General features: G+C 37.7%; 1 protein-coding gene across 7 annotated transcripts in view; it reads right to left on the bottom strand.

Moving 5' to 3' along the window:
• Window positions 1-475: 475 nt before the first annotated feature.
• TGFBR3 (transforming growth factor beta receptor 3) overlaps window positions 476-24,507 on the bottom strand; it is a 305,577-nt gene continuing 281,545 nt past the window's right edge. For all 7 annotated transcript variants that reach the window (XM_077452926.1, XM_077452929.1, XM_077452927.1 and 4 more), the window contains one exon: window positions 476-10,301. Coding sequence is in view for 2 of the 7 variants with exons in the window: in XM_077452929.1 (XP_077309055.1) it covers window positions 10,183-10,301 (119 nt within the window). In the remaining 5 variants the exon portion in view is untranslated. The remainder of the gene's footprint in view (window positions 10,302-24,507) is intronic.

Here is a 24,507-nt window from a genome sequence, read left to right as displayed (position 1 = left end):
GCAGGTAATACTGACCGAGTGTAGACCAAACAGTGGAATTGTGAACTGATATGAAATTAAAGTATGTTAAAACTGGATAATATATACATATAGTGATTTTATGTGATCATAATTCAATACCCTTGTTCTTCTGTGATGCAATAAAGAGACAACAAATCCCACAATCCTTGTAATTCAATTATATGGTCATATAGCATATGGAATATAGCAGAGGTGCTTATATATTTGGCAACCCTTCATGCATGATAATAAAAGCCAGTGCACATCCATCCAAATGGATATTGTCTTTAGTCTAGGTGTTCTGTAAATGGTCTGATTATCAGTAGAAGAGGTATTGCTTCACAATTAGTATATATGCACCTGTAGTCTTTACAAAGGTATATGTAACACTTATAACATTTATGATAAAAGCTAGCACCTTTACAACATAGCTACCATGTCAAATAACAACACAAAAACATATTCAGACACGTGATCATATATATCTATATCTTTATTATGCACAAAAGTAAATTAACACAACAAAAATGATGTACAAAACATAAATTAATGCATGTTGGAATAATGAGAATCATAGTCTGTTTATAAAAGCCAAAGGGAAATGCCTTTCATTATACTGTTTAATGGGCATGGGCAGTATTTTTAATTAAATATTTGTAAACATAGGAGGGACAAATCAGGAACAGTCAATTGTTGGTTATGATACCTCTGAAAAAAACATGGGTATTTTAATGGCAACCCTTTAACACTCATCAAAATATGAGGTAGATTACAATTTGTAGAATAACAGATATATAATAGCTATCCAACCAGAAAATTTGCAGAAATAAACGATACATAGCAAACCAACAATGGTTCAATACAAATGTGTAAATCTGGTATTTAGAGGACCACTAAACTTAAAATGAAGAAAGGCTATACACCACTGAATGTTTGCATACCTATGCTGTACAACCTAATCCTGTATCTTAGCTGCCATCTTAAGTAAAAAGATGAAACTAAAATGATAGTAGCTTTCTTCTCAAGAGGAAGTCATTTTTTTCTGGATGGGAAGGCTGCTGTGTGTTTGAACATATATCACAATATACTATCTTTATTATGAAGATCTTTTCTGATCTGAAACTCCACAAAAACTAGAAAAAAAACATTCTTTAAGTGGTCCTTTATTTCTTTCACAAGAGTCTGACAGAAGTATCTCATGGTGGCCAAGAAGTGCCATATTAAACTGTGTCACAGTGGAAGCTTATTGGAATGCTAGTTCCAAGAATCATCCAGTGTTTGAGAGCATTAGCACAGAAACCTGAAAAGTTTCACCTATCTTGGCTGGCCCTAGGTCAGGTCATGTTTCCTAACTGGTCTTTAAAGGGTCAATGTCCAGAGGTATTACCAGACTTTGAAGTACATCTATTGCATGCATGCTCATTCTACAGTTTATGAAGGGCTAACTATATTTCAGCAGCAATTACACAGATGGCTGATGAGTTTAAACACAAGATTTACTTTAATGTCAATTACCCCTGTACACAGAGGATTAAGAAATAAAGAGAAAGTGCTAAACGGGATTACCAATGTAAAACAACCCAAACTAGGATGGGTCAGAGGGAGATTTCTTAAGGCAACAGAAATAGTTCAACTATAATTACTATTTGTTTAGCTAAACACATTTTTTGATTATTGAATACAATCAATACACACTTGTTATACGTTTTAGTCTTGCATTAAGAGCTAAAGAACTGGTAAGGCAGTATATTGGTGCTACATTATACCTGCCCATGGACTGTTCAAAAAGACAAAATATGTTATCAAAATTCAGTCTTTCTAACCAGGGAACTTCCCTGGTCCTTCCCACATTGAACATTCAGAAGTGTAGGCAAATATATGACATCAAAGTCTATGTCAGGCCAAAAAAACATGTGCAGTACATCTCTTTCAAGACTCTGCAAGTACAAGAAAACACCTGTTGATGTACCAGAAATGCAGCCAGCTTCTGTCAGCTGACAACACACAGTATTTTGTGAACTGAGTGTTGTCAGCCTTCCTAGATGCCTTCTGCTAATCTACTTAGGCCCCCCCTTTGTCTATTCTACACAATGTCAAGGCTTATGGATCTGTAGTGCCAAGATTAGGATTGTGGGTTTGGGCTTATCAGGATCCTTGAGATAACACAGGAAGTGTGCACGAGACAGCTCTGAATTTCTGACAAGATGAACAGGTCTATTGTTGCGCTTATCAAACTGATATAACATAATAATTTTGATGGTATTTTTGACACACCAAAGGATAACTGTTATGGCTTATAATCTACAAATCTTAATAATAATGATCTAGTTTGAAGAATTTAAGAAAATAAACTAAAATGTAAATATTCTTAAAAACAGGCAAAATAATTTCAGCACCAGCCAACTCATTGAGGCCCCGTTCAGACCTTGTGTAGGGGCAACAAGCAATTCTGCTCGCAATTTTTAAACTGTGATTTACACTCAGAAGAAGCTCCTGCTCTTTTTTGGGCAACATGCCTAACATAATTATTAACTTCTTAAATTATTTAAGTTCTAGCGTGATTGCTGCATGACAATTGCAGCAGAATCGCACAGTGTTTGGGGTACTATTAAAAATAATGACACCCAAATGTGAACAGGGCATGAGGGATGATGCACTGGCAAGAAACAGTACAAACATATTTGGTTGAACAACAGCTGCAATGCAGACCAACTCTAGGTGTATTGTTAATGTTACCTTTTACCACCATACCCATATGACTACAAATTATCACTGATCATGTTCTAAATCATAGATGAAAAATGTTGTATTTTGCAAGAGCATCAAAACAAATAACGCACACAGGGCTAGTCTGGTCTACAAAAATTTTTAAAAAATAATTCCATTAATTAAAATTAATTCAAATCTAAAACAAAAAAAAAGAAGGATAGATAAATGGAATCCTCCAGTTTAGTAAATGGCCTAATCATCCTTTAGTTTATGCCATATATCTGTTAGAAAGCTAGCAGTGAAGACAAATTTCCAGAGTTCTGGCTGATTAGTATATACAAAGCCAGTTATGGGCTTTGATAGTTGTATAACACAAATGTTTATTATTTATTCCTTACGTGTTCAAAGTTGAAATATGCTACCATTTGATCCCTATACAATTTTGATATACATTTTCCATATGGAAAGCTGTTTCCAGTTTAGACTCATATGACAATATGTATACCTCAACAATAAAATCATAAACTGACATAATGAAGAGTGTGATGCAATCAGCCGCAGATAAAATGGTGACTGGAACATTTTTCAAAAATATTGTTGATTTTATTTTAAAGGATCGCTAAACCTTCAATACAAATTACTTTTAGCACTTAATGTATGTTGTAATAGTCACAAATTAACTTTTAAAGTTTACATGTTATGAAAGTACACTGAACTCCAAGCAAGCTGCTATGTACACAGCTGAAATACATGTTTTGGTAATGTTTAATCCAAATCACATGCAGCCAATCTTGTGCTATCTCTGCCAGAGATTCTGGACCTACACTGCTGAAGGAACAGCACAGCTTGGTCAGCAACACCCCCCTGAATACTGCTTAAGGCCATGTTTAGACGGCTCTCATAGGGAACCATTGATTTGTACACATCATGTGGCATCATGTGGCGTCGGAGCGCATGTCCCACCAGTGTGAACCAGGCCTAATAGTGGAATAACAGGAGGCTAATTTCGGGACAAATTGAGATCCTGTGGTAAGTAAACAGGAGCTTAAAGTAAAACTATAGGCAAAATCTTTTGGATAGGGTAGACAGAGGAAGATTAGAACATTTGTCAGTTTTTTTATTTTTTATTGCTGTCTGTGTCCCTGTTAGGTAGATTCACCCTCTATTTGTGCCATTTACTGTTATCACTGAGAGTGAAAAAAATCTATAATTTGAATAGTCACCAAAACAGCAATAGAGGGCAAATCTTCTAATGGAAACGCTTGTTCTGGTGACCCTGGTAATAACCAGAAATTCCCTTATTCTGGAGGGATTTCCTCCCACTTCCTTTTTTGGCTACAGGACAGAAAGTGAAGGAAAAGCCTCTCTTCACATAAAGCATCTCATTTTGTTATCAATAACTGTTGTACAGAGCACATGCAAATATTTTCAAATACATATTCACAACACTATTAACTACTGCCCTAGATAGTCCATTGCTCAGACAATTCAATCACATTTAGGCAAACTGTGTCTCTGTTTCCTATGTACCACCTGTCTTGGAAACCAACTCTTCATGATCTCTTTGAAATAGTCCATTGGAAGGTGTGGCATTCATTAAATGTAACTTGTCAGGTTCGAAAAAAATGGGAGCCCCTATACCCAACCTGTTTTTAAAAATGTAAACAGTAGGTTCTATTACTTACTATATTGAGTCACTGACCAGAAGAAATCAAATAGAACTTTCCCACTACCTGGTAGGATACTTCGTCATGGTCAGTGATTTACTTTGAGCTTGCAACTTTGAAACAAGTCTTCAGTGGCAGCTCCCATATCTTATATCATATCCTTAGAGCTTCCTTTTAGGGAAAGTCAAGAGACCAACACCGACAAACAAGTCAAACAGAAAAAGCCAATGATAATCTTTAAAATAAAAAATTTGTACATTCTGTTTAGCGATCCTTTAAGTATTACTGGGGTTTGACCATTTTATCTTCTTTTATATTGTCCACTGTTGTTGTATTATGAACATTAGACTAAAAACTAGGGGTATTTATCACACAAAATGACTTGACAACTTCTAGGCAAGCAAACATATTAAAATTGTTTGGTTATAGTTTTCATTTTGCTTTCACAGACACTTATCCAAAGAAATACACAGGTTATGCCAATAAATGTAAAGTGACTTTTTCTATATATTTGGTATAGAGTATGTGTGGCCTTTTATCTGTAAATATAATTTTGTAGATAGACATATATATATATATATTATAATTAAAGCAATTTATTGATAATACAGACCATTCTCTCTCAAAAATATACAATTTAAAGTGTTTACAAAAGTTTTAGTCCAGCCCAAACTTGAACATGTGCGTTCAAACAATGAGATGGAGTGTGTTTAAGGGATTTACAATGGGTACAATGGGTGATGTTAAAATTCACAGTAACTGAAGTAAAAACAAACACAAACAAAAACATACAACAAATCCTTTAGGGTATATTTCTCATAAAAATTTTAAATATAATCTCTCTATATAATGTAGTAAAATATAGCTATACGAATAGTAGAGACTCTTATCTTCTTTGAAGACATTTTAAAGTTTCTGTGTTTTTCTGTACAAAGAATATTTTTTATGTTTAAATACATTCAGCCTTGGGGTTGGCAAAGCGCTTGATTGTCTAACTCACAGGTAGCTTATATAAATCTTTTTTTTTTCCTAACAGGACAGATTATAATATGCTGCCGTCTCATGAATGGCAACAATTTTTTTCCCATTTTAATTGTATAAAATGTGCTTAAGCTGAGAATAGCAGTGGTTATAAACAATACAATTTGTATGATTGAAATGACATTAAGCCAACATGTCCATCACACCTACATTTTTTATAACTGCACAAACAATGGCAGTTTGAATTTTTAAGAAGACAAATCCTGCCTCCACTATGGCCTGGGACCAGGGGGTGCTGTTTGAGGTTGTTTAAAGCACAGCAGGAAGTGCTCAAAGCCAGGAGGCTGCAGGCAATATTGCTAGAAACAAAACCCTCTTCCAAAAAGGTAACCCTTTGTATTGGCATTTTTTCTGTAACACCTGCCAAGCACAAATGGGCACGCTTTCACGAAATCACATATACTTTCATTTGAAATTTCTTCCAATTTTTTGAACAAATACTTGAAATCGTCCTTTTCCAGCAGCAATTGCACACTACCCCCTGTTCTTGAACTAATAAAAAGTAGGCTTAGGCAAATAATGGCTCTCTAATGATGTAACACACTCCTATGCTGGCAAAGGAAGCGGGGATGAAGGAAAATATTAAACTAAATATTATCAAGGACAAATGCCAAAATTTCAGAGTACACTGGCTATATGACATCATCTTGCTGTAGATAGATTATTTTACAGGACTTCTAAGATCCTTAAAGTATCCAGTCATGATCACCCAGTGATTTCATTTCTCAGAAACCAAGCACTTTTAGGCAAATGTGAAAATCATTATTGCAAGGTATTTTACACATACATTTTCGAAACAAGTCTGCTAGTAAGAGGCAAGCAACATCCAGCATTGGGCTGTGACAGGCTCACCCTAAACTTTGAAGTGAAGGATGTTAATCTACTTGATCATTTTGTTTAATCCATCATTAAAGTGGTTGGAATTTTTTTTCCCCTTAATTCTGCATAAAAAGATAACAAATGAATCAGTGCAAGTATCGTCCTCTCAATCCCCGTATACTTAAGGAACTTGAGAGGAAGGTGATATGCACTTGGAATCACCACTTGGAGAGTATACTGGTGTGGCCACCCATGACATGCAGAGCAGAGAGAGTGTGTTGAATCACTCTCTGTGTTCCAGGCCCTACCTGGCACCAAAGGAAGCCATGGAGTGACCTAGAATTGTTAGGATTTAAAAAAATGATTTGCACTGGGTGCCCGTTTGGATAGGTAAACCATTGGCAAGAGGTTCACATGAACTGCAAAATAATTTTCAATACATTCTGAATACTGAATCAACACAGCACAAACACTAGATGCTTATTTTTTCACTATTAGGAATTGAGTTCTAATGTACAAATCTTTGCTACAACATCCTCTTCATAGTTTTCACTTAAATGTTGCTTCACACTTTTATGTTGGACATTATAAGATCTTATCTAAACTTAACTGTCAGTTTCAGCTTTTTCTCTATTCTAGGCAATACAGCTTACAGCTGTGCTGGATCAAAAAACAGTCTAGGGGGATCCAGAACTCTCCAGCAGTGTTGTCTGTCTGGTCACTTAAAAGCCTTATGTTGCTTACGAGACAAACAGCAGGGTGAGGATTTTTGAGTGACATCCTGATAGCTAACACATCATGAAGCCAAATAACAGAATCAGCACTAAACTCTGCCAAAATCTCAAAATGCCCCTAGTTATTCATTCAACATAATAGTGCTCTGCAAAAGACTTGGTGATCAGGATGGACCAGATAATTTAAGGTAGTGAATAAGAGCTGGACAAGAAGCCTGCGCTGCTTAAATCTTAGCAAGATGTTGTCAGTTTTAGGGCTCAAGCACACAGGACGTTTTTACAGCTGCTGTTAGGGGTGTCTGAATTTTTTTTTTAACCGCCTCTAAACGCCCCTCCATGTTAGCCTAAGTGTCCGTGCACACAAACTATCAGAGGCATTTGGAGGCCTAAGAAAAAAATGACAAGCTGTGCATCCAGGAGCAGAGGCTGTTAAGCTGTAAAAACGAAAAACGCCCAGAAACACCCTTAAATGCGGATAAACGCTGTTACAAGCTGTTAGCCCGGTTTACAACACCATAAATGCTATTCAAAAACATGGCTAACAGCGCGTTTTTAATGCTGCTTTTTCCTGGCAGCAGCGCTGGCATTTTTTAAATGTCCTGTGTGCTCAAGGCCTTAACATGCCAACTATCTCCTGGCTACCAAGTAATTCAAAACTTGCATGAGCCGAAGACAGGTAAAATATTGCCAAATACTTTATATTCCACCTGGCAAGGTAGTTATGGGATTATAGTCCAATAACTTGAGTACTGGTGATTTTCTATTCCTGCCGCAAACATTCTCACCAATCTGAACAAAATTCGTGTACATTTTTGGATATATAAAACATGTTTCCAAAATAGAAATGCCCGAAGGAACCTATATGTGATAAAATATTTTTGCATAGGATAATTTTCCCTTTTTACAGGATATATTTTTTTACATTTTTATTTACATTTTCTGTTATATTTTATATATTGCTTAGTTTTTAATCCCAAATATTCCTAAAGTCTTTAAATCACATTACACTGATACCTGACATGTAATTACTGAAGAACTGTTAAAAATGAATTTACCTATATTTTTATAATGGAAGTCAAGGCAAAAGTTGTTATCTATAATAATGCTTTCTCTTACGTGGCCTAGCTTTTACATGTTTTTTCTGTCATCAGCACTCTTGATATATCAGGTACTAAATCTCAATCTTAAGCATGGTAAGGGCCAGAGTTGATGGGCTTCTTGCTTCAGAACTGCTTCTCTCCCCATACAATTTTCAGGGAATGCAAATGCAGCTGAATTAGGCTAATGCAGGGCAATTGCACCTACAATGAATTCTGAATAATCTAGGAAGCATCTCTATTATCAAAAGCATATGCCATTTGCCCATTGAAACCCAACGACACAAGCCCTAACAGTTCATATGTCCTGTAAAGGTGAAATAAGACAGAGGTATCATGCGATCATATTTTTAGAATTTGATTATTTGGCACTTTAACATTTTTTTTTATTGCATATGCCAGGATGTTTGCTACTAAACTGGTTTAATTCTGTTGCCTTAACTTCCATATTACGTTTGGAAAATATTGTATAATAGAGAACCATGGCAGGCAGGTACCAAATGTTTTTTCTAAAATATAATGATTTTTTTTACCTATTAAAATTAAAGTCTGCAATATTGAAATGATTTCACCAACATTCCAGGATAGTTAAAATTATACATTCATACATTCTTCCTATTGGTTTGTTTAATTTATACAATAATTTAAAGTGTACCTGTCACCACAACAGAATGAAACCAGCTGTTTTGTAGGCTGATACAATGTTTTTAAAAAAATACACCAAATCACTCCATAAAGAGTTAAAAACATAAATGATGTGGTGATGTAACTAACTCCCAATCAAATGATAGGTTTAATCAGTCAGCAAAATGACTACCAACAGTGACAAATACACTTTAAAGTATCCTTATAAAGCAGTGACTGCTTTAAATTGCACTGCAATTTACTACAATCACTCAACGTCAATACAATAAACAACAAAGACATAAAAGTGCTCCAAACATCAAAAAAAATAAACAAAAAGAAAGAAACCTCACTCTCTACTTGATTACTGCAATAACAGGAGAAGAACCGGACATTGCTCTCCCAGAACAGATATTTGGAGAACACAGGGGTTGATTTATTAAAACTGGAGAGTGCAAAATCTGCTGCAGCTCTGCATGGAAACCATTCAGCTTCTCGGTTTTATTCTCAAAGCTTAATTGAACAAGATGAGGTTAGAAGCCGATTGGTTACCATACACAGCTGCACCAGATTTTGCACTTTCCAGTTTTATTAAATCAACCCCAATGTTTTTTCAGGTACAGCAGGCAGACCCATTAAACAAAGAATGCATGTCTATCTCAAGATTAGAATTAAGACATCTCTGAGATTGCAGGCTAACAGAGATTGAGGGAGAGTACAATTGGTCCTTAACACACAAGCTGGTTTACTTACTATGGCAGATGAATGTGCAGCAACCCATAGCAGACAATCAGAATTTTTCTTTTACTGACTTGACATCAGTAAACTCAAATTTGATTGGTTTCTAAGGATTACTCTACATCTCATATTATCTTTGTGCTGCTAATCAAATACGCTTGTGAATAGTTGAAGGGTCACCCTGCTGAGTGAGAAAGCTGAAAGATTATATACAACATCACACCAAACACACTTTAGCTGCACGCAGCATTTCAGAACAGCAAAACATTAACATTCAACAAACTGCTGCTTAATAGTGGCTAAATAGTTTACACTGCATTAAAGCACTTATGGTTGTACAATTAATCTTATATTATATATACAGTCTATGCATATATATATAATTATTTTTCTTTTACTATATACAAAACCATTGCACTTTAATACAGAATAAAAGGGATGCAAGCAGCATATCTAAAACTGGCACACAATTCACATTGACAGCCAAGGAAACCCATATTGCAGGTCTGGACTCTGCATAATTAGTAGTATTACCACTTTTTTGGCATGACGTTCTTTGGACTAACCCAAAGACTGCATTTATCCAGAAAAAATAAAAACAAAAAAACAGGCAGATATTACACTGATCCCTTTTCCTGTACAGAAAGAAATCCACAAATTCTTTCCAAGCTTGAAGAATTAATGTCAACAAACAGTGACTTTGAACTTCTGCCCCTATAGCTGATCTTCGTTCCTCTTGTGCCATGATTTAGGTTAGGCAGTGCTGTTGCTGGAACAGGGGGTGCTTTGTGTACTGCCAATGCTATGAGCCGCGCTGCTGTTTTCCGAAGCTGGTGGGGTTGTGGGGACCTGCTGTCTTCCTGCTGTATCACCTGAAAAACCCACAAAAAAACAGTTTTTTGATTATTTTTCGCCTGCTGCTTTTTGCGATGAATAAATCCAACATGATTGCAACAACAGTTCATTTAGTATGAGCTGGAAGAAGCCAACTGCTGGGCATGTAACATTTCCATTAAGTATGTGCAAAGGAAGGTTAACAAACCAGTACCTTATTCTCGTTTGTAGGTTTAGTTAGCTGGGAGAAGATTTATCAAAGATCTGCTATGTTTTCTCTCCCCACAGCTAAAACTCACACCTAGCCCCTTTCCTTTTCAGTTAGAGAATATGCATGCTCATTAATATCAAAGTACTAACTGTCAGAGACAAGTTGTCTTTTAACAATCCCCCTTCATGATGAATGCTAGTTATAGCTTAAAGGGCTAGAGCAGTAGTGGTCAACTCTATTGGTCTAGGGGACCTCAACTGTGGCCCCTGCCATCATCACGTAATATATACAGAATGTAATACTACAGAAAGTTGTCAGACTGCAGAAATGCAACAGGAGATGGTCAAAGGTTATGGACATGCTATACGAGATGGTCAGAGAATGCTGACATGCTATAGAAGATGGTCAGGAATTGTAAACACGCTATTGCAGTTGTTGGAGTTTCAGAAAATGCATAGAGATAGTCATAGACTGGAGACACATCACATGAGAGTGCTAGAGATCACTGTACAGCCAATTTATGAAGCAGGACCTGGTCTTTCCTTGGGACCCTGAAATTTAAGGACACATGCTATGGGCCATACACACTGAGACATGAATGCTGTCTGATCTAGCATTTAGCTAGTCTCCTTTGATGCAAATAGATACCTTTAAGTCCATGTTCACTATAAATCCCTCCTGGCTCTGCAGTTTTCAAAGTGCCCAAATGAGTTTCAGCAATATATATATATATATATATATATATATATATATATATATGCACATGCTCAGTGAAACATCTCTCAATAAAATCTCTGAAAGTGACTACCTACCTCCTGTAATCTGAAAGGGGTTTTATTCACCCAATACTATATGCTTTATCATTTGTAGTTGCCTCCATTGACCTGGCGCCCCCTGTGAAGTTCCTGTGTTACCTGCCTGCGTCACCTAAGTGACAAATTTATATTTTTCCTCTATACAAATATATTCACATAGCTCCAGAAGAAGCGTGTCCAGAGCGCAAAACTAGTCAAGCAATCTTTTAATGTACTCTTTGAATATTGAAGCAGAATTGATCTATTCCGGTTTGGCTTTACCAAATGCTCCATATGTGATTATTGTATGACAAATGATTAGGTCATCCTATATGTATACACATGTGTTATCCCTTAGGGCAGGGGTAGGCAACCTTGTCTCCAGCTGTGGTGAAACTACAAGTCCCATGAGACATCACAAGACCCTAACAATCACAGGCTAGAGTCCTAGAGGCAGAGGCATGATGGGATTGTTAGTTTCATCACAGCTGGAGTACCGATGTTGCCTACCGCTGCCTTAGGGGTTTGTTTGTCAAGCCATTGGAACTTTTTGTAATCACATTCACCTATGTAAATGTTTTTTATTCTTGTCCTAGTCATTTTCATTATTGATTTGCAATAAATAAATATTGTTACTTTTTAAAAAATAGTACAATATGCCTGCAAAGTTCATTCTTTTCAATTCCTATAGATACAACCAATTTATACATTGATTCTTCCAAATTACACATTTGTGATGTCTTTAACCCCCTTAAACATTACCAACAAAAAGTTTAGTTTTGACTTGGAATTTCCAGGGAACTCACCAGAAAGATGGTGATGTCACCCTTGCCTAGGCATCACAGGCATTAGAGGTAATGTAAGTATACTAACCAACTTTTTTCCCCCCTAAAAGTTTTTTTAAGCATTTTGAGATGGGAGAGGGTCCCTACTAAATCAACAGACATTTTAGTGAAAGTACTGCTTTAACTGCTGGAAGCCAATCTGAAGATACTTTTTTCACTGGCCTTAGCAAGCACCAAGGTAAGGTAAACATAGGGGCACCTGTTTTGCTGTGACTCTAAGCACTGAACAATAAATGGCAAAAGGCTGCATGCAGTCCCCCCCAGTGGGTTGAGGGAAACACTAGAAACTCTGACACCCTGAAAGTGTAGTTTTGTTCAACATTGTGTTACACCTGCTCCCATTCCATATTTTAGGTCACACTCCTAAAAGTGGTCAGGACATTGTTTGTGACCCTTCCTATTCCTGATACTCCAGAGCTCCTCCATCACTAATTCCTCTGTTGCAGCTGACATAAAATAACTGTTGCTTCCATGTAAGGGAGAAATGTGACTTCATCCTATGAGGTAGTTCTCAAGACAAGTAGCCAGTGGCTAGGCTTGAGCACTGTCTGGTGTCAGAGGGGTTGATGTCTCCATGCTCGCTAGGCTCAGTTTTTTTTTGCAGCAGATGTGGTAGGCTGCTGTGGAGGGAAGTATCAGTGGATTGGGAATAGGCTTTACACAGACACTGTCACTTTGCCCCTCCCCCCTAACACTTTTGGGCATTGTTTTGTTGAACAAATACTTTTTATTGAAAGTTTTTCAAGTTTGTACAAAACACACACAATGCAAAACAAAACAAAATAACGAAAAGATAAACATGACTGTTACATTGAAGTAACATACGTGTATAATCAGTAAGCCTATGAATCTTCCATCCCTATATAAAAAAAGTAGTCAGCACAGTGACATTTCAAACAGTAAAACCAGATTGTCCTTCATAGAGAAAAAGCAGACCAAACCAATCCCACTCCTTTTGAGTATTTTTTGATGGGGGAGGAGGTACCCGCTCCCACTTCTGGTCAGATCACCTACGTAAATCCACTGGAAGTTCGCCTCCCTCTTCTGTGCCCACAACCTCTTGGGACACATCACAGGTCCTATGAGGCTGCAGGACCATTCACACAGTGCAGCTCGAGCATGCACAGTGGAAAGGCGGTTGTGAAGCCGTAAGGAGTCACAGCTGGTTTGCCACACTAAACATGTTGGTGTGGGGACCGGTGAAGAACCAGCCCAGGTGAGGATAGCGCTGGATCTTTAGATAGGTAAGTGTCCTTTTATTAAAAGTCAGCAGCTGCAGTATTTGTAGCTGCTGACTTTTATTTTTATTTTTTTGCACATTCCGAAGATCCTCCTTTTCCTGTACAACTCAAAAATATTGTATTTATCATCACTTGCTGTACTGGGGACAATAGTTTAGCAGGACCAGTAGTGAGGGTAGATCTCCCTAATGGGGACAAAGACAGTAATAAAACCTAGAAAGGGGTTCTAAACCTTTCTCAATCTATCCAAACCTAAAAAAAAAAACATGTTTAGGCTTTACAAAACAAGTCAGCAATGGCAGCTTCTCTATCACAACCCTCACTAGTTTCCTTTAAGTCTCAAATCAAAAGATTGTTACAAAGTATCTCTGGTAATTTTAACAATTGTGTTTTTGGAGCATATAGTCAAATTCAGTAATATTTTGTTAAGCTCATCAATATTTCTGCACTTTTTTTAATAAAAACAACGTGGAGAAATATGTCTGACTCTAATAGTATACCCATATGTCTCAGTAGACATATAAATCAGGTTATACGTGTTAAATAATCAGTATTACAAAATAAAAGTGAGACCGCCTTGAATAGACAACTGAATGGGCAGTGGTCATAGCAAATAAGAGAAACTCAATCCTCAAACCACACTTTCTCTGGGAGTATAGAATATTAGGTAGACACATGTGCTCTGCATTAGGCACTGTATATCCTTCAGCTTTCCAAGGAAAACATATGCAGTTGTAAATGTCTTAACATGAACAGGGAAGTGGAAGAGGGTATATGTTCTCCTTTAATTCTTTTTAAAAACACTATAGCTTTTTTTTCTGAGATGGCTTTTAATTCCCCTTGGCTATAATGACAGGGCTACGATAAGAGGCCCCGTCTGTTGGTGTTTATAAGAGCCTCTCAAAGTGCTGGAAGATATTTGGATAATTAATAACAAACCAACTCCTTCTTAATTAGGGCTGTCAGTGGAGGAATGACCGCCAGAGCAATGCTCAAAGATAAACTACACAGTATGACATTATTACCAGCTAAATACAGGAACTCGAGCAAGTTTAATTCCCCTTTTGAGGCCCTATGAACATCTGTGCCAAGAAAGCAGAATGTACAACTGGATGGGAGTCTATGCAGAAAGGTCTTATTACAGTATTGCTGTCATCTATTGTACAAGTCAGGCTGTAGAACAAACAAAGTTATACACAATGCTGTATCAAAACAGAAAGCACACCCCGCACTGTATGGTCATTATATACAACCTCGATACAACTGGTATTGTTTTCAAGTCATTTTCAAAGAGCCTTTTAGCCCTTTTATTGTTTATCGATACGGAAAAGCAGCAATTTACTGCATGCAGTGCTGTAAAAAGACCACAGACTATTCACATCAGAGTATAATATATATTGTCCCCACTACCGTCATACATGTGTACACAGAAAAAGACTTAGGCCCCTTTCACACTGATACATTTTTCCTGTGTTTTTACTTTGCAAGAATAGACAACTGAATGGGCAGTGGTCATAGAAAATAAGAGAAACTCAATCCTCAAACCACACTTTCTCTGGGAGTATAGAATATTACGTAGACACATGTGCTCTGCATTAGGCACTGTATGTCCTTCAGCTTTCCAAGGAAAACATATATAGTTGTAAATGTCTTAAGTTGAACAGAGAAGTGTAAGTGGGTATATGTTCTCCTTTAATTCTTTTTAAAAACACTATAGCTTTTTGTTCTGTGACATTGCTTTTAATACCCTTTGCCTACAATGACAGGGCTACGATAAGAAAGGTCTTATTACAGTATTGCTGTCATCTATTTGCAGCAAAATCTCGGTAAAATCCCAATAGAAACGCACCACGATTTGCGTTTTTGATTGGTGTGTTTTTGAGTCACGTATCCATTTTTCACAGGTGCAGGCAACCCAGAAATGAACCAGAAATGCACAGGAAATGCATATGAAGCACATCATATGCGTTTTTACCACAATTTTGCTACAGAGCATTGTGAAAGGGCCCTTAAGCTGTTGACGGGCAGACAGCACAATCATTCTATTGATTACTGTGATAACTAGTGAGCGTGTGGATGCAAGCACACATCAAAGCAATGAAATTCTGACATATCAGTGTACGTAAAACTCAACACTGAACTTCTAATATTTGCTCCATTTAGACTGTTAAACATGCTATTAAAAAAATGTTGTTGTAAAAGAAAAAAAAAATTTGCTCTTGTCAGAAATTCAAAGCAGTCATATGTCCTCATCACACTTCCTGCGTTATCTCAAGTCCATTGGAATGGAATGGATTGTTGTAATTTAGCAAAAGAAAACTGGGCTGGATTGACATGACTAACAGAGAGTGCAACATCTGGTGTAGCTCTGCATTGAAACCAGTCAGCTTCTAGGTTTTATTGTTAAAGCTTAAGCCACCATTCACACTGGATCGACTTTTCATGCAATTTGACAGATCAAATCACATGACAAGTCGCACCCTATTGTCAGCAATGTCACTGTTCAAAACCATGTGAGTCAGACTTTGTGGTGCCGCATTGATTTGGGAAAGTAGTTCCTGCACTACTTTTTGTGATTTCAGGTGCCTTCCAAGTTGCACTAACATGTGGCTTTGAAATTGATTTCAGGTGAAGTTTCGCGACTTTTAACCACTTAACAACCGCCCTATAGCCGAATGACGGCTACATGGCGGTTTCTTAACTCTGGGAGGCCGTCATATGACGTCCTCCCAGAATTCCGCTCTCGCGCGCCCCCTGGGGCGCGCACTCGAGAGCATCCGTGACCGCCGGGTCCTGTGGATGCTCACGGATCACGGTAAACGGCCGCTCATAGCGGGCGTTTACCACGTGATCGCTCCGTCAAATGATATGACGCCGGTTCCTCCCTCCCCCTCTCTGTACCGATCGGAACAGCGGAGGGGGAAGAGATCGGTGGCAGCAGCGATGTGGCTGCATCTGCAGTGCCCACATCGCTGCTCACCGAAAATTAACCCCTCAATTCCCTGCAAATACTCTGCAATACCCTGCCATTACTCTGCATTACTGTGCAATACCCTGCAATACTCTGCAATACCCTGCAATACTCTGCATTACCCTGCAATACTCTGCATTACCCTGCAATACTCTGCATTACCCTGCAATACTCTGCATTACCCTGCAATACTCTGCATTACCCTGCAATACTCTGCATTACTCTGCAATACCCTGCATTACTCTGCAATGCTCTGCATTACTCTGCAATGCTCTGCATTACACTGCAATGCTCTGCGTTACACTGCAATACTCTGCGTTACACTGCAATACTCTGCGTTACACTGCAATACTCTGCATTACTCTGCAATACTCTGCAATACCCTGCATTACTCTGCAATACCCTGCAATACTCTGCAACACTCTGCAATACCCTGCAACGCTCTGCAACACCCGCCAATACCCTGCAACACTCTGCAATGCTCTGCAACACTCTGTAATGCTCTGCAACACCCACCAATACCCTGCAACACTCTGCAATGCTCTGCAACACCCGCCAATACCGTGCAACACTCTGCAATGCTCTGCAACACCCTCCAATATCCTGCAATGCTCTGCAACGCAATACTCTGCAACGCCATACTCTGAGATACCCAGCCATACTCTGAGATACCCAGCCATACCCAGCCATAGTCGGTGATACCCTGCAATACCCAGCCATAGACACCCCCCCTCCCGCCGCCCTCCGGTGCTTCTACCGACTCGCCAATATGATCAAATCCAGAATCTTTTTTTTTTTTCAGGCTTCCCAGCTTAGAGATGAGATGCGGGGTCTTATTGACCCTATATCTCACTGTAAAGAGGACCTGTCATGCCATATTCCTATTACAAGGGATGTTTACATTCCTTGTAATAGGAATAAAAGTGATCAAAAAATTTATTTTTGGGGAACAAAATGTCAAACTAAAATAAATAAAGTAAAATGAACAATAACATTTTTTTTTTTTTTAAAGCGCCCCTGTCCCCATGTGCTCGCATGCAGAAGCGAACGCATATGTAAGTCCCGCCCACATATGAAAACGGTGTTCAAACCACACATGTGAGGTATCGCTGCGAACGTTAGAGCGAGAGCAATAATTCTAGCTCTAGACCTCCTCTGTAACTCAAAACATATAACCAGTAAAAAAAAAATTAAATCGTCGCCTATGGGGATTTTTAAGTAGCGACGTTTGGCGCCATTCCACGAGCCTGTGCAATTTTAAAGAGTGACATGTTAGGTATCGATTTACTCGGTGTAACTTCATCTTTCACATTATGCAAAAATTGGGCTAACTTTACTGTGTTTTTTTTTTTTTTAAAGCACAAAACAGTCTTTTTTCCAAAAAAAAGCATTCGAAAAATTGCTGCGCAAATACCGTGCGAGATAAAAAGTTGCAACGACCACCATTGTATTCTCCAGGGTGTTTGCTAAAAAAACATATATAATGTTTTGGGATTCGATGTAATTTTCTAGCAAATAAATGATGATTTTTACATGTAGGAGAGAAATGTCAGAATTGTCCTGGGTGCTCCAGAACGCCTGATGGCGCTCCCTGCATGTTGGGCCTCTGTATGTGGCCACACTGTGTAAAAGTCTCACACATGTGGTATCACCGTACTCGGGAGTAATAGCAGAATGTGTTTTGGGGTGTAATTTGTGGTATGCATATGCTGTGGGAGAAATAAACTGATAATATGACAATTTTGTGAAAAAAAAAAAAGTAAAAAAAATCTTGATTTTGCAAAGAATTGTGGGAAAAAATGACAACTTCAAAAAACTCACAATGCCTCTTACTAAATACATTGGAATGTCTTCTTTCCAAAAAGGGGTCATTTGGGGGGTATTTGTACTTTTCTGGCATGTTAGGGTCTCAAGAATTGAAATAGGCCGTCAGTACTTCAGGTGTGATCAATTTTCAGATATTGGCACCATAGCTTGTGGACTCTATAACTTTCACAAAGACCAAATAATATCCACCAATTTGTACTTATTTTTACCAAAGATATGTAGTGGTATAAATTTTGGCCAAAATTTATGAAGAAAAAATTACTAATCTGCTAAATTTTATAACAGAAACGAAGAAAAATTCATTTTTTTACAGAATTTTCTGTATTTTTTCTTTTATAGCACAAAAAATAAAAAACCCAACGGTGATTAAATACCACCACAAGAAAGCTCCATTTGTGTGAAAAAAAGGACAAAAATGTCATAAGGGTACAGTGTTGCATGACTGAGTAATTGTCATTCAAAATGTGAGAGCACCGAAAGCTGAAAATTGGTCTGGTTATTAAGGGTGTTTAAGTGCCCAGTGGTCAAGTGGTTAAAGCCGCATTTAATATGAACGAGGAGTAAATGAACAAGCTGAAGTTAGAAGCTGAGTGGCTACCATGCACAGCTGCACCAGATTTTGTACTCTCTAGTTTTGGTAAATCCCTGTGCATTGTCAGCCCACAGTTGGTAATGAAGAGTCAAGTACATTTCTGGCAGAAAAACAAAAACAAAGGGAAAATGTGCATGTTTTGCAGAAATGTACTGCATTTTTTTTTTTGTTTAACTTGACATATGCTTTAAAGTGGTTGTACACCCTGGGGTTATTTACGAAAGGCAAATCCACTTTGCACTGCAAGTGCACTTGAAAGTGCAGTCGCTCTAAATCTAAGGGGTATATGTGAAATGAGTGGAAGCTCTGCCAATTTTATCATCCAATCATTTGCAAGCTAAAATGCTGTTTTTTATTTTCCTTGCATGTCCCCCTCGGATCTACAGCGACTTTACTTCCAAGTGCACTTTTCAAGTGCACTTGCAGTGCAAAGTGGATTTACCTTTTTCGTAAATAACCCCCCTTGTGTTTGAGTTTGAGTGACTGGTGATGTGAGAATCGGAGAAAGAGTAAGTTGTTGTGTTAGCTGCATAGCATTAGTAGTTTACTAATTGTTATCAAGGGTTGAATGAATCACTTCTTACACTAGCCAAACACACTTGAATATACTTTGATTTCTTCCATTAAGCCCACATTTCCTCCATCCACACTAAGCAGCACGGATGGAGAAATCACATCTGTCAGCTCTTGTATTCTAACAGCTGCCAACACCTGGGGATATCAGAATACCCGAACAGTGACAGTATCTGATAGGTTGTAGTCACTATCCATCTAACGGTTTTACAACAGGGCCACTCATAACTCAAATTTAGACCATTTACCAGGAAACATGTATAACCAACATTACAGTAAACCCATTTTTTTCACGTGTATTACTGTAATGAGAGAGGAAGGGGAATGCGTCACAAAATCAGCAGCTCTTGACAAAGATGTAAGTAAGGGTTTAGGGGCACCCATTGGGAGCACTATTCAAGCTTTCAACATTGAAATGGCTTGTTATTGCTTAAAAAGATTTTCCAAATGCATGTCATCTGGCAAGTTTTCTTTTCCTAAGTGACAAGACAGAGGGAAGCTGCTCAAGTCATGGATATTAGATTGTAAGTACACTGAGGCAGAAATCAATGTGAATAATGAATACGTTTTAGGTCCACCTACCTCTAAAAAGGTTTAAACCCATCTTGAAGAACTTTAAAATATGTTTTAGATGCACGTGAAACAGATTAGCTTAATGCAAATCTTATCAGTGTGTTAGTGATTTAAAAACCTTTCCGTGTATGAGTTGTAGTCATGCAAGTATATGTATATATATGTCATGTAAGGCAATAACTGTGCCTTGCTGATCTTGTCCTCTTACTGTAGACATAGTCTGAACGATGCAACAGACTTCCAACTGTCTCTAATGAAATAAAAACCCTTAATAATACTTCTGGCAGCCAGAGGTGTGATCCTAGCCTAGGCTGGGCTACTGATAATGATTTCTTAATTCAGTGCAAGAATAGAGGATTTTTTTTTACTAAAAATAATAATGTGATTTGGCTAGGTTGAAATGGTCCTAATGAATCATATAAAGCATGAATTCTAATGATGGGTCCACTTTAAAAAATAGCAATTTTCAATGAAAATATCACTTCCACATCAAACGCAAGTTCATTGCTCCACTAGTTGCACTCTCTGGAAAACAACTTTTTTTTACAACACACCGCTTTTTCCCAAAAGATGAGGACGTTCCTTATAAGGTCTGTAAACAAGCTGGACGCGACATCATGTACTTTATTAATCACTCTTTGGCACACGCTGGATGTTCCTCCCTGTACAGGAAGTCTCTCAGTTTGCTTTTCTGCCCTTATGCCAAAATCATTTTGTTGCCATGTCAGTTCATTTTAATCAGCATTCATAAAACTCTCTGGGTAGTGTCAAACCTCTGGAAGCTGTCAATGAAGTTTTGTAAACTGGCATATTGTGCCAATATGTACTATACCGATAAAATTCCATCAAAAAAATTAACAGATTCCTGAAGTGTGACAAAGTTTGGCAAGCTTAATATCTTAATCCATGTCAGGAAAAAAACGAACTTTACATAAAGCAGGTTTCATTGAGAACAATGATGTCATGGACGGTAAAGAGTAAAGCAACATGGAATTACACACTCACTGGGCATCAGCATAAGGATATCTGAAACAACATCAGGTGTCAGGGTTGGTAGTAGCAACTGATAGCCCTATTGTATGTCCCTGAACAATGTACACATGAAAATAAAAGTAAAATGATATCGTAAAAAACATTTATAGACCTTGGCTCCTAAAAATAAAGAAAATACCTATATGCATACACATACTTCAACCCTACAGCCAAATCATCTTTTTTGTGTTGGTCTCAAATAAAGCAAGTCCATGAAAACTGCTCAAATTGTTTATGAATTCAGCTGTGTTTCCTACAATGCAGTAAAGATTTCATGGTCTCACGGGCTTCCTCCTTACCAGTTCTGGTAGTGATGACTGGTCCTACACTGTATGTGATTATGTTAAAGGTCTACTCACATTTCAGTTGCAGTGAACTCCTAGACCAGAGTGTAAGCTACCATGGGGCTGTGGATTAAGGTGACTATTACTCTAGCATATTCCCCTAGATCAAATGATTATAATTTAGCATATATGGAAGGCGCAAGACTGGAGTTCAGCTTTCACTTTATAAATGCATAGGAAAAGGGGATGATGGATTAATGCATATAGCTTTTAGTCTACAGTAATACTTTATGTATTTGTAAACACTGTGCTTAATAGCCAAAGAAGAGTTTGCTACTCCCATAAAGTCAGAGATGCATGTTATGGGAAACTACAATCCTGGATACACAAGAATGATGGATAAAGACCTGATCATGTAGTGACAGGGAATTAAGATTAATTTATTTTACTTAAATTCCCTCCAATGCATCACTCTTATGTCTGCTTGAAAGTCCCTTCCACAGACAGCTCCCATGGAAGTGGTCAATGACCTCCAGACCACAAACTCTATGGGTTAGAGCCTAGACTGTTCAACCACTAGTGTTAAATAACCCTCCTACTACAAAACAAGCTTTTTTTATACTTATACTATATACATATATGTGTGATTTTTATGCACTCTTAGACTGCATGCTACTCTTTATCAGTAAAATTTCTGTTCCTTTTTTGAACACTTCTGCAAAGCAATGGTGATTAACTTGCCTAAAATGTCACTACAGGCAATATATATATATTTTTTCATTTTGGATAGAGTAAGGGAAAGTTCTAACCCCCCCCCCCCTTTTTTGCTATTTGTGTCCTATTGCCGTGATTTTTCTTCCCTTCCTGACCCATAGCCAAAACAGGAAGTGACGGGAAAATTCCTCCAAAGTAAGGGAATCGTGTGATGTCACCAGGGTCACCACAAATAGTGTCCTAATTAGAAGATTTCCACTCTATTCCTGTTCCGATGTCAACTCAAAATTTGGGTTTCCAGGATAACATTAAACAGGAAAAATAGACGAGGTAAACCTTCCTAACCAGGGCACAGACATCAAAAAATCCTGACGAGAGTTCTAATCCTTCTCCACTCTATACAAAACAAAAAAATAAATAAAAATTGCCTTTAGTTACACTTTATTAAAGTGGATTCAGTAGTGGCCCCTGATATTACCAAAGAGCTGAACATGAATATGAATGGGTATGAATGGTATATAATGCTACAGAAAACTTTCAGATGGCCAGATAATCCTAGAATGCTACATGAGCAACTGGAGACTGCAGGCATGCTGCAGAAGACAGCAAGGTGTGCACATGAGTGTTACCTGAGATTACTAGAGATCATTGCCATTACAACCATTTTGCAGATCAGAGCTCTCGAATATATATGTGCTTCCCGCAGTTCCTTAAAAATAACTAGTGCAACAATTAATATTGCTCTTAGCAAGATTCATGATAATAGATGATAAATAAAATATGTAAAACGAGAAAAGGGAATGAGTATCATATAAAAAGAAGAATGTGTAAAATAACTACACCCAATCATTTCATTAGTAAAATAAAAAAGCTCTTTCACTGACTTAAATAAGCGCATAGGCAGGCTGACTGAAAATTGACTGATGGGTCACAGGTGTTTTATAAAACATGCAACTCCGGAACCCCATCATGGGAACCAGCACTGTAGAACACCTTCCAAGGGTGTTCAAGGGAAATATTCAGATTTCTCCTTACACTCCAGTAGAAAATTTAAATTACTCATAAATATAACTAAATACTTCATGCTTTTTTTGCTCCCTATGATTTCCAGCAATGTTTTTGGGTCCTCAGAGGACAGTTTGGTTGGAGTTCTTCTATTTTGGTTCCCTGCACCGTAGCACATGATATATATCTAGCTGTAAATTACAGTTCCTGTCTTGAAAGTCTTTACTATGTGTTCACAGTAAGAGTAGTTCTCAAAGAAAATGCAGCAATAATTTTAATATCTATGACGTCTTGGGTGACAGGTCACAGAAAACACCTAGACCTCTGGAACCAATGCTAAAGCCCCTAATTTATTACTCTGCATCCTCCACCACCTGAAGAATTCTCACATCTGCTAAACTAAAGACAGGTTATCTATACCTTTGAAAAAGTTACGAATAATGATCCTGAAAAAATTAGATATATTGATACATGGGTATGATTTCCAATCCATGTAATGCTAATATCATATAGTCTTGCACCAACAATGCAGCTGACACAAAGGATGAGCTGAGGATTTTTTTCACAAATCAGCTGGTTATGGACTTTTAACCTAATAAACATAACATTTTACCACTTGCTGTTTTTTAAGTATTTCCTGGTGAAGCAAACCAAAGCATATTAGGTCATTTGTTTTGTTATCTTTTAAACCTTAAGCTGCTTGGACACAGTCCATATGTTGATCTTTCTTTCAGGGTAGATCATTCAATTCATTTGCACATCAGACACTATGAAATATTTCACATTCACACTGAAGGTCACATTGAGTGTCTGGATAACAAAGATGAAATAAAGATTGAAAATGTACTGTGCTTTCTTGCTTTTAGGGAGTCTTGCTGACAATATCTCTTTTAATATTTGCAGGGAGTCCATCAACAACATAACTCATTGACCTGGCTGCAAGTCTAGTCAGTTGACCATGCTTTGAAGATTTAGAGAGACAGATGTAGTCTATATGATTACTTATTTTTCTTAAATTATGCCAATTCTTTACAAATTACATAGAAAGGTTCAGAGCTGTCCTTGTCCTTGAAGCAGTTCCTGTCCCTACTTGTTTATTAACAGATATGTTTTTCAGCAGTAGAAGTAAATTGGATCATCCAGCAGAATCTTAGAAAAACATAAGAAAACCATAAAAAATTTGTGTAGTTAGTGTTTAAGTTGGATATGAACCCAAGAACTGAAGTGGCAAGGCCAGAGATCTAACTACTTGGCTATTGAACTACCAGACCAGATTATAAACAGGAAAAATTAGGCAGGAGTCTAGGGTCCACTGGATGACAAGGTAGTCTTGCTACAACCTTTATGGTCCTGCGCTAAACCAGAGAAATAGCACAGATGGTCAAAACTGTAGATCTGTCTGTCACTTCATAAAGGAGGATGCACATGTAGACAGCTGGCGTGAGATGAGGCAGGCCATTTTCTGTCCCCCGGAATTCTAAATCAATGTCAATATATGAGATGGGGGGGGGGGCATCTACTTGCCTTGAGCCCCAGTCTCTGTGTGCTATTCTAAGTAGCTCACAGCCACAAACCATGCATA

The sequence above is a fragment of the Lithobates pipiens genome, unplaced genomic scaffold, assembly GCF_037356315.1.
Source record: "Lithobates pipiens isolate NorthernLeopardFrog02 unplaced genomic scaffold, aLitPip1_a1.2 Scaffold_23, whole genome shotgun sequence".
NCBI classification, from domain to species: domain Eukaryota; kingdom Metazoa; phylum Chordata; class Amphibia; order Anura; family Ranidae; genus Lithobates; species Lithobates pipiens.
The sequence above is the reverse complement of the archived record's forward strand: the minus strand, read 5'-3'. Positions and strand labels throughout refer to the sequence as shown.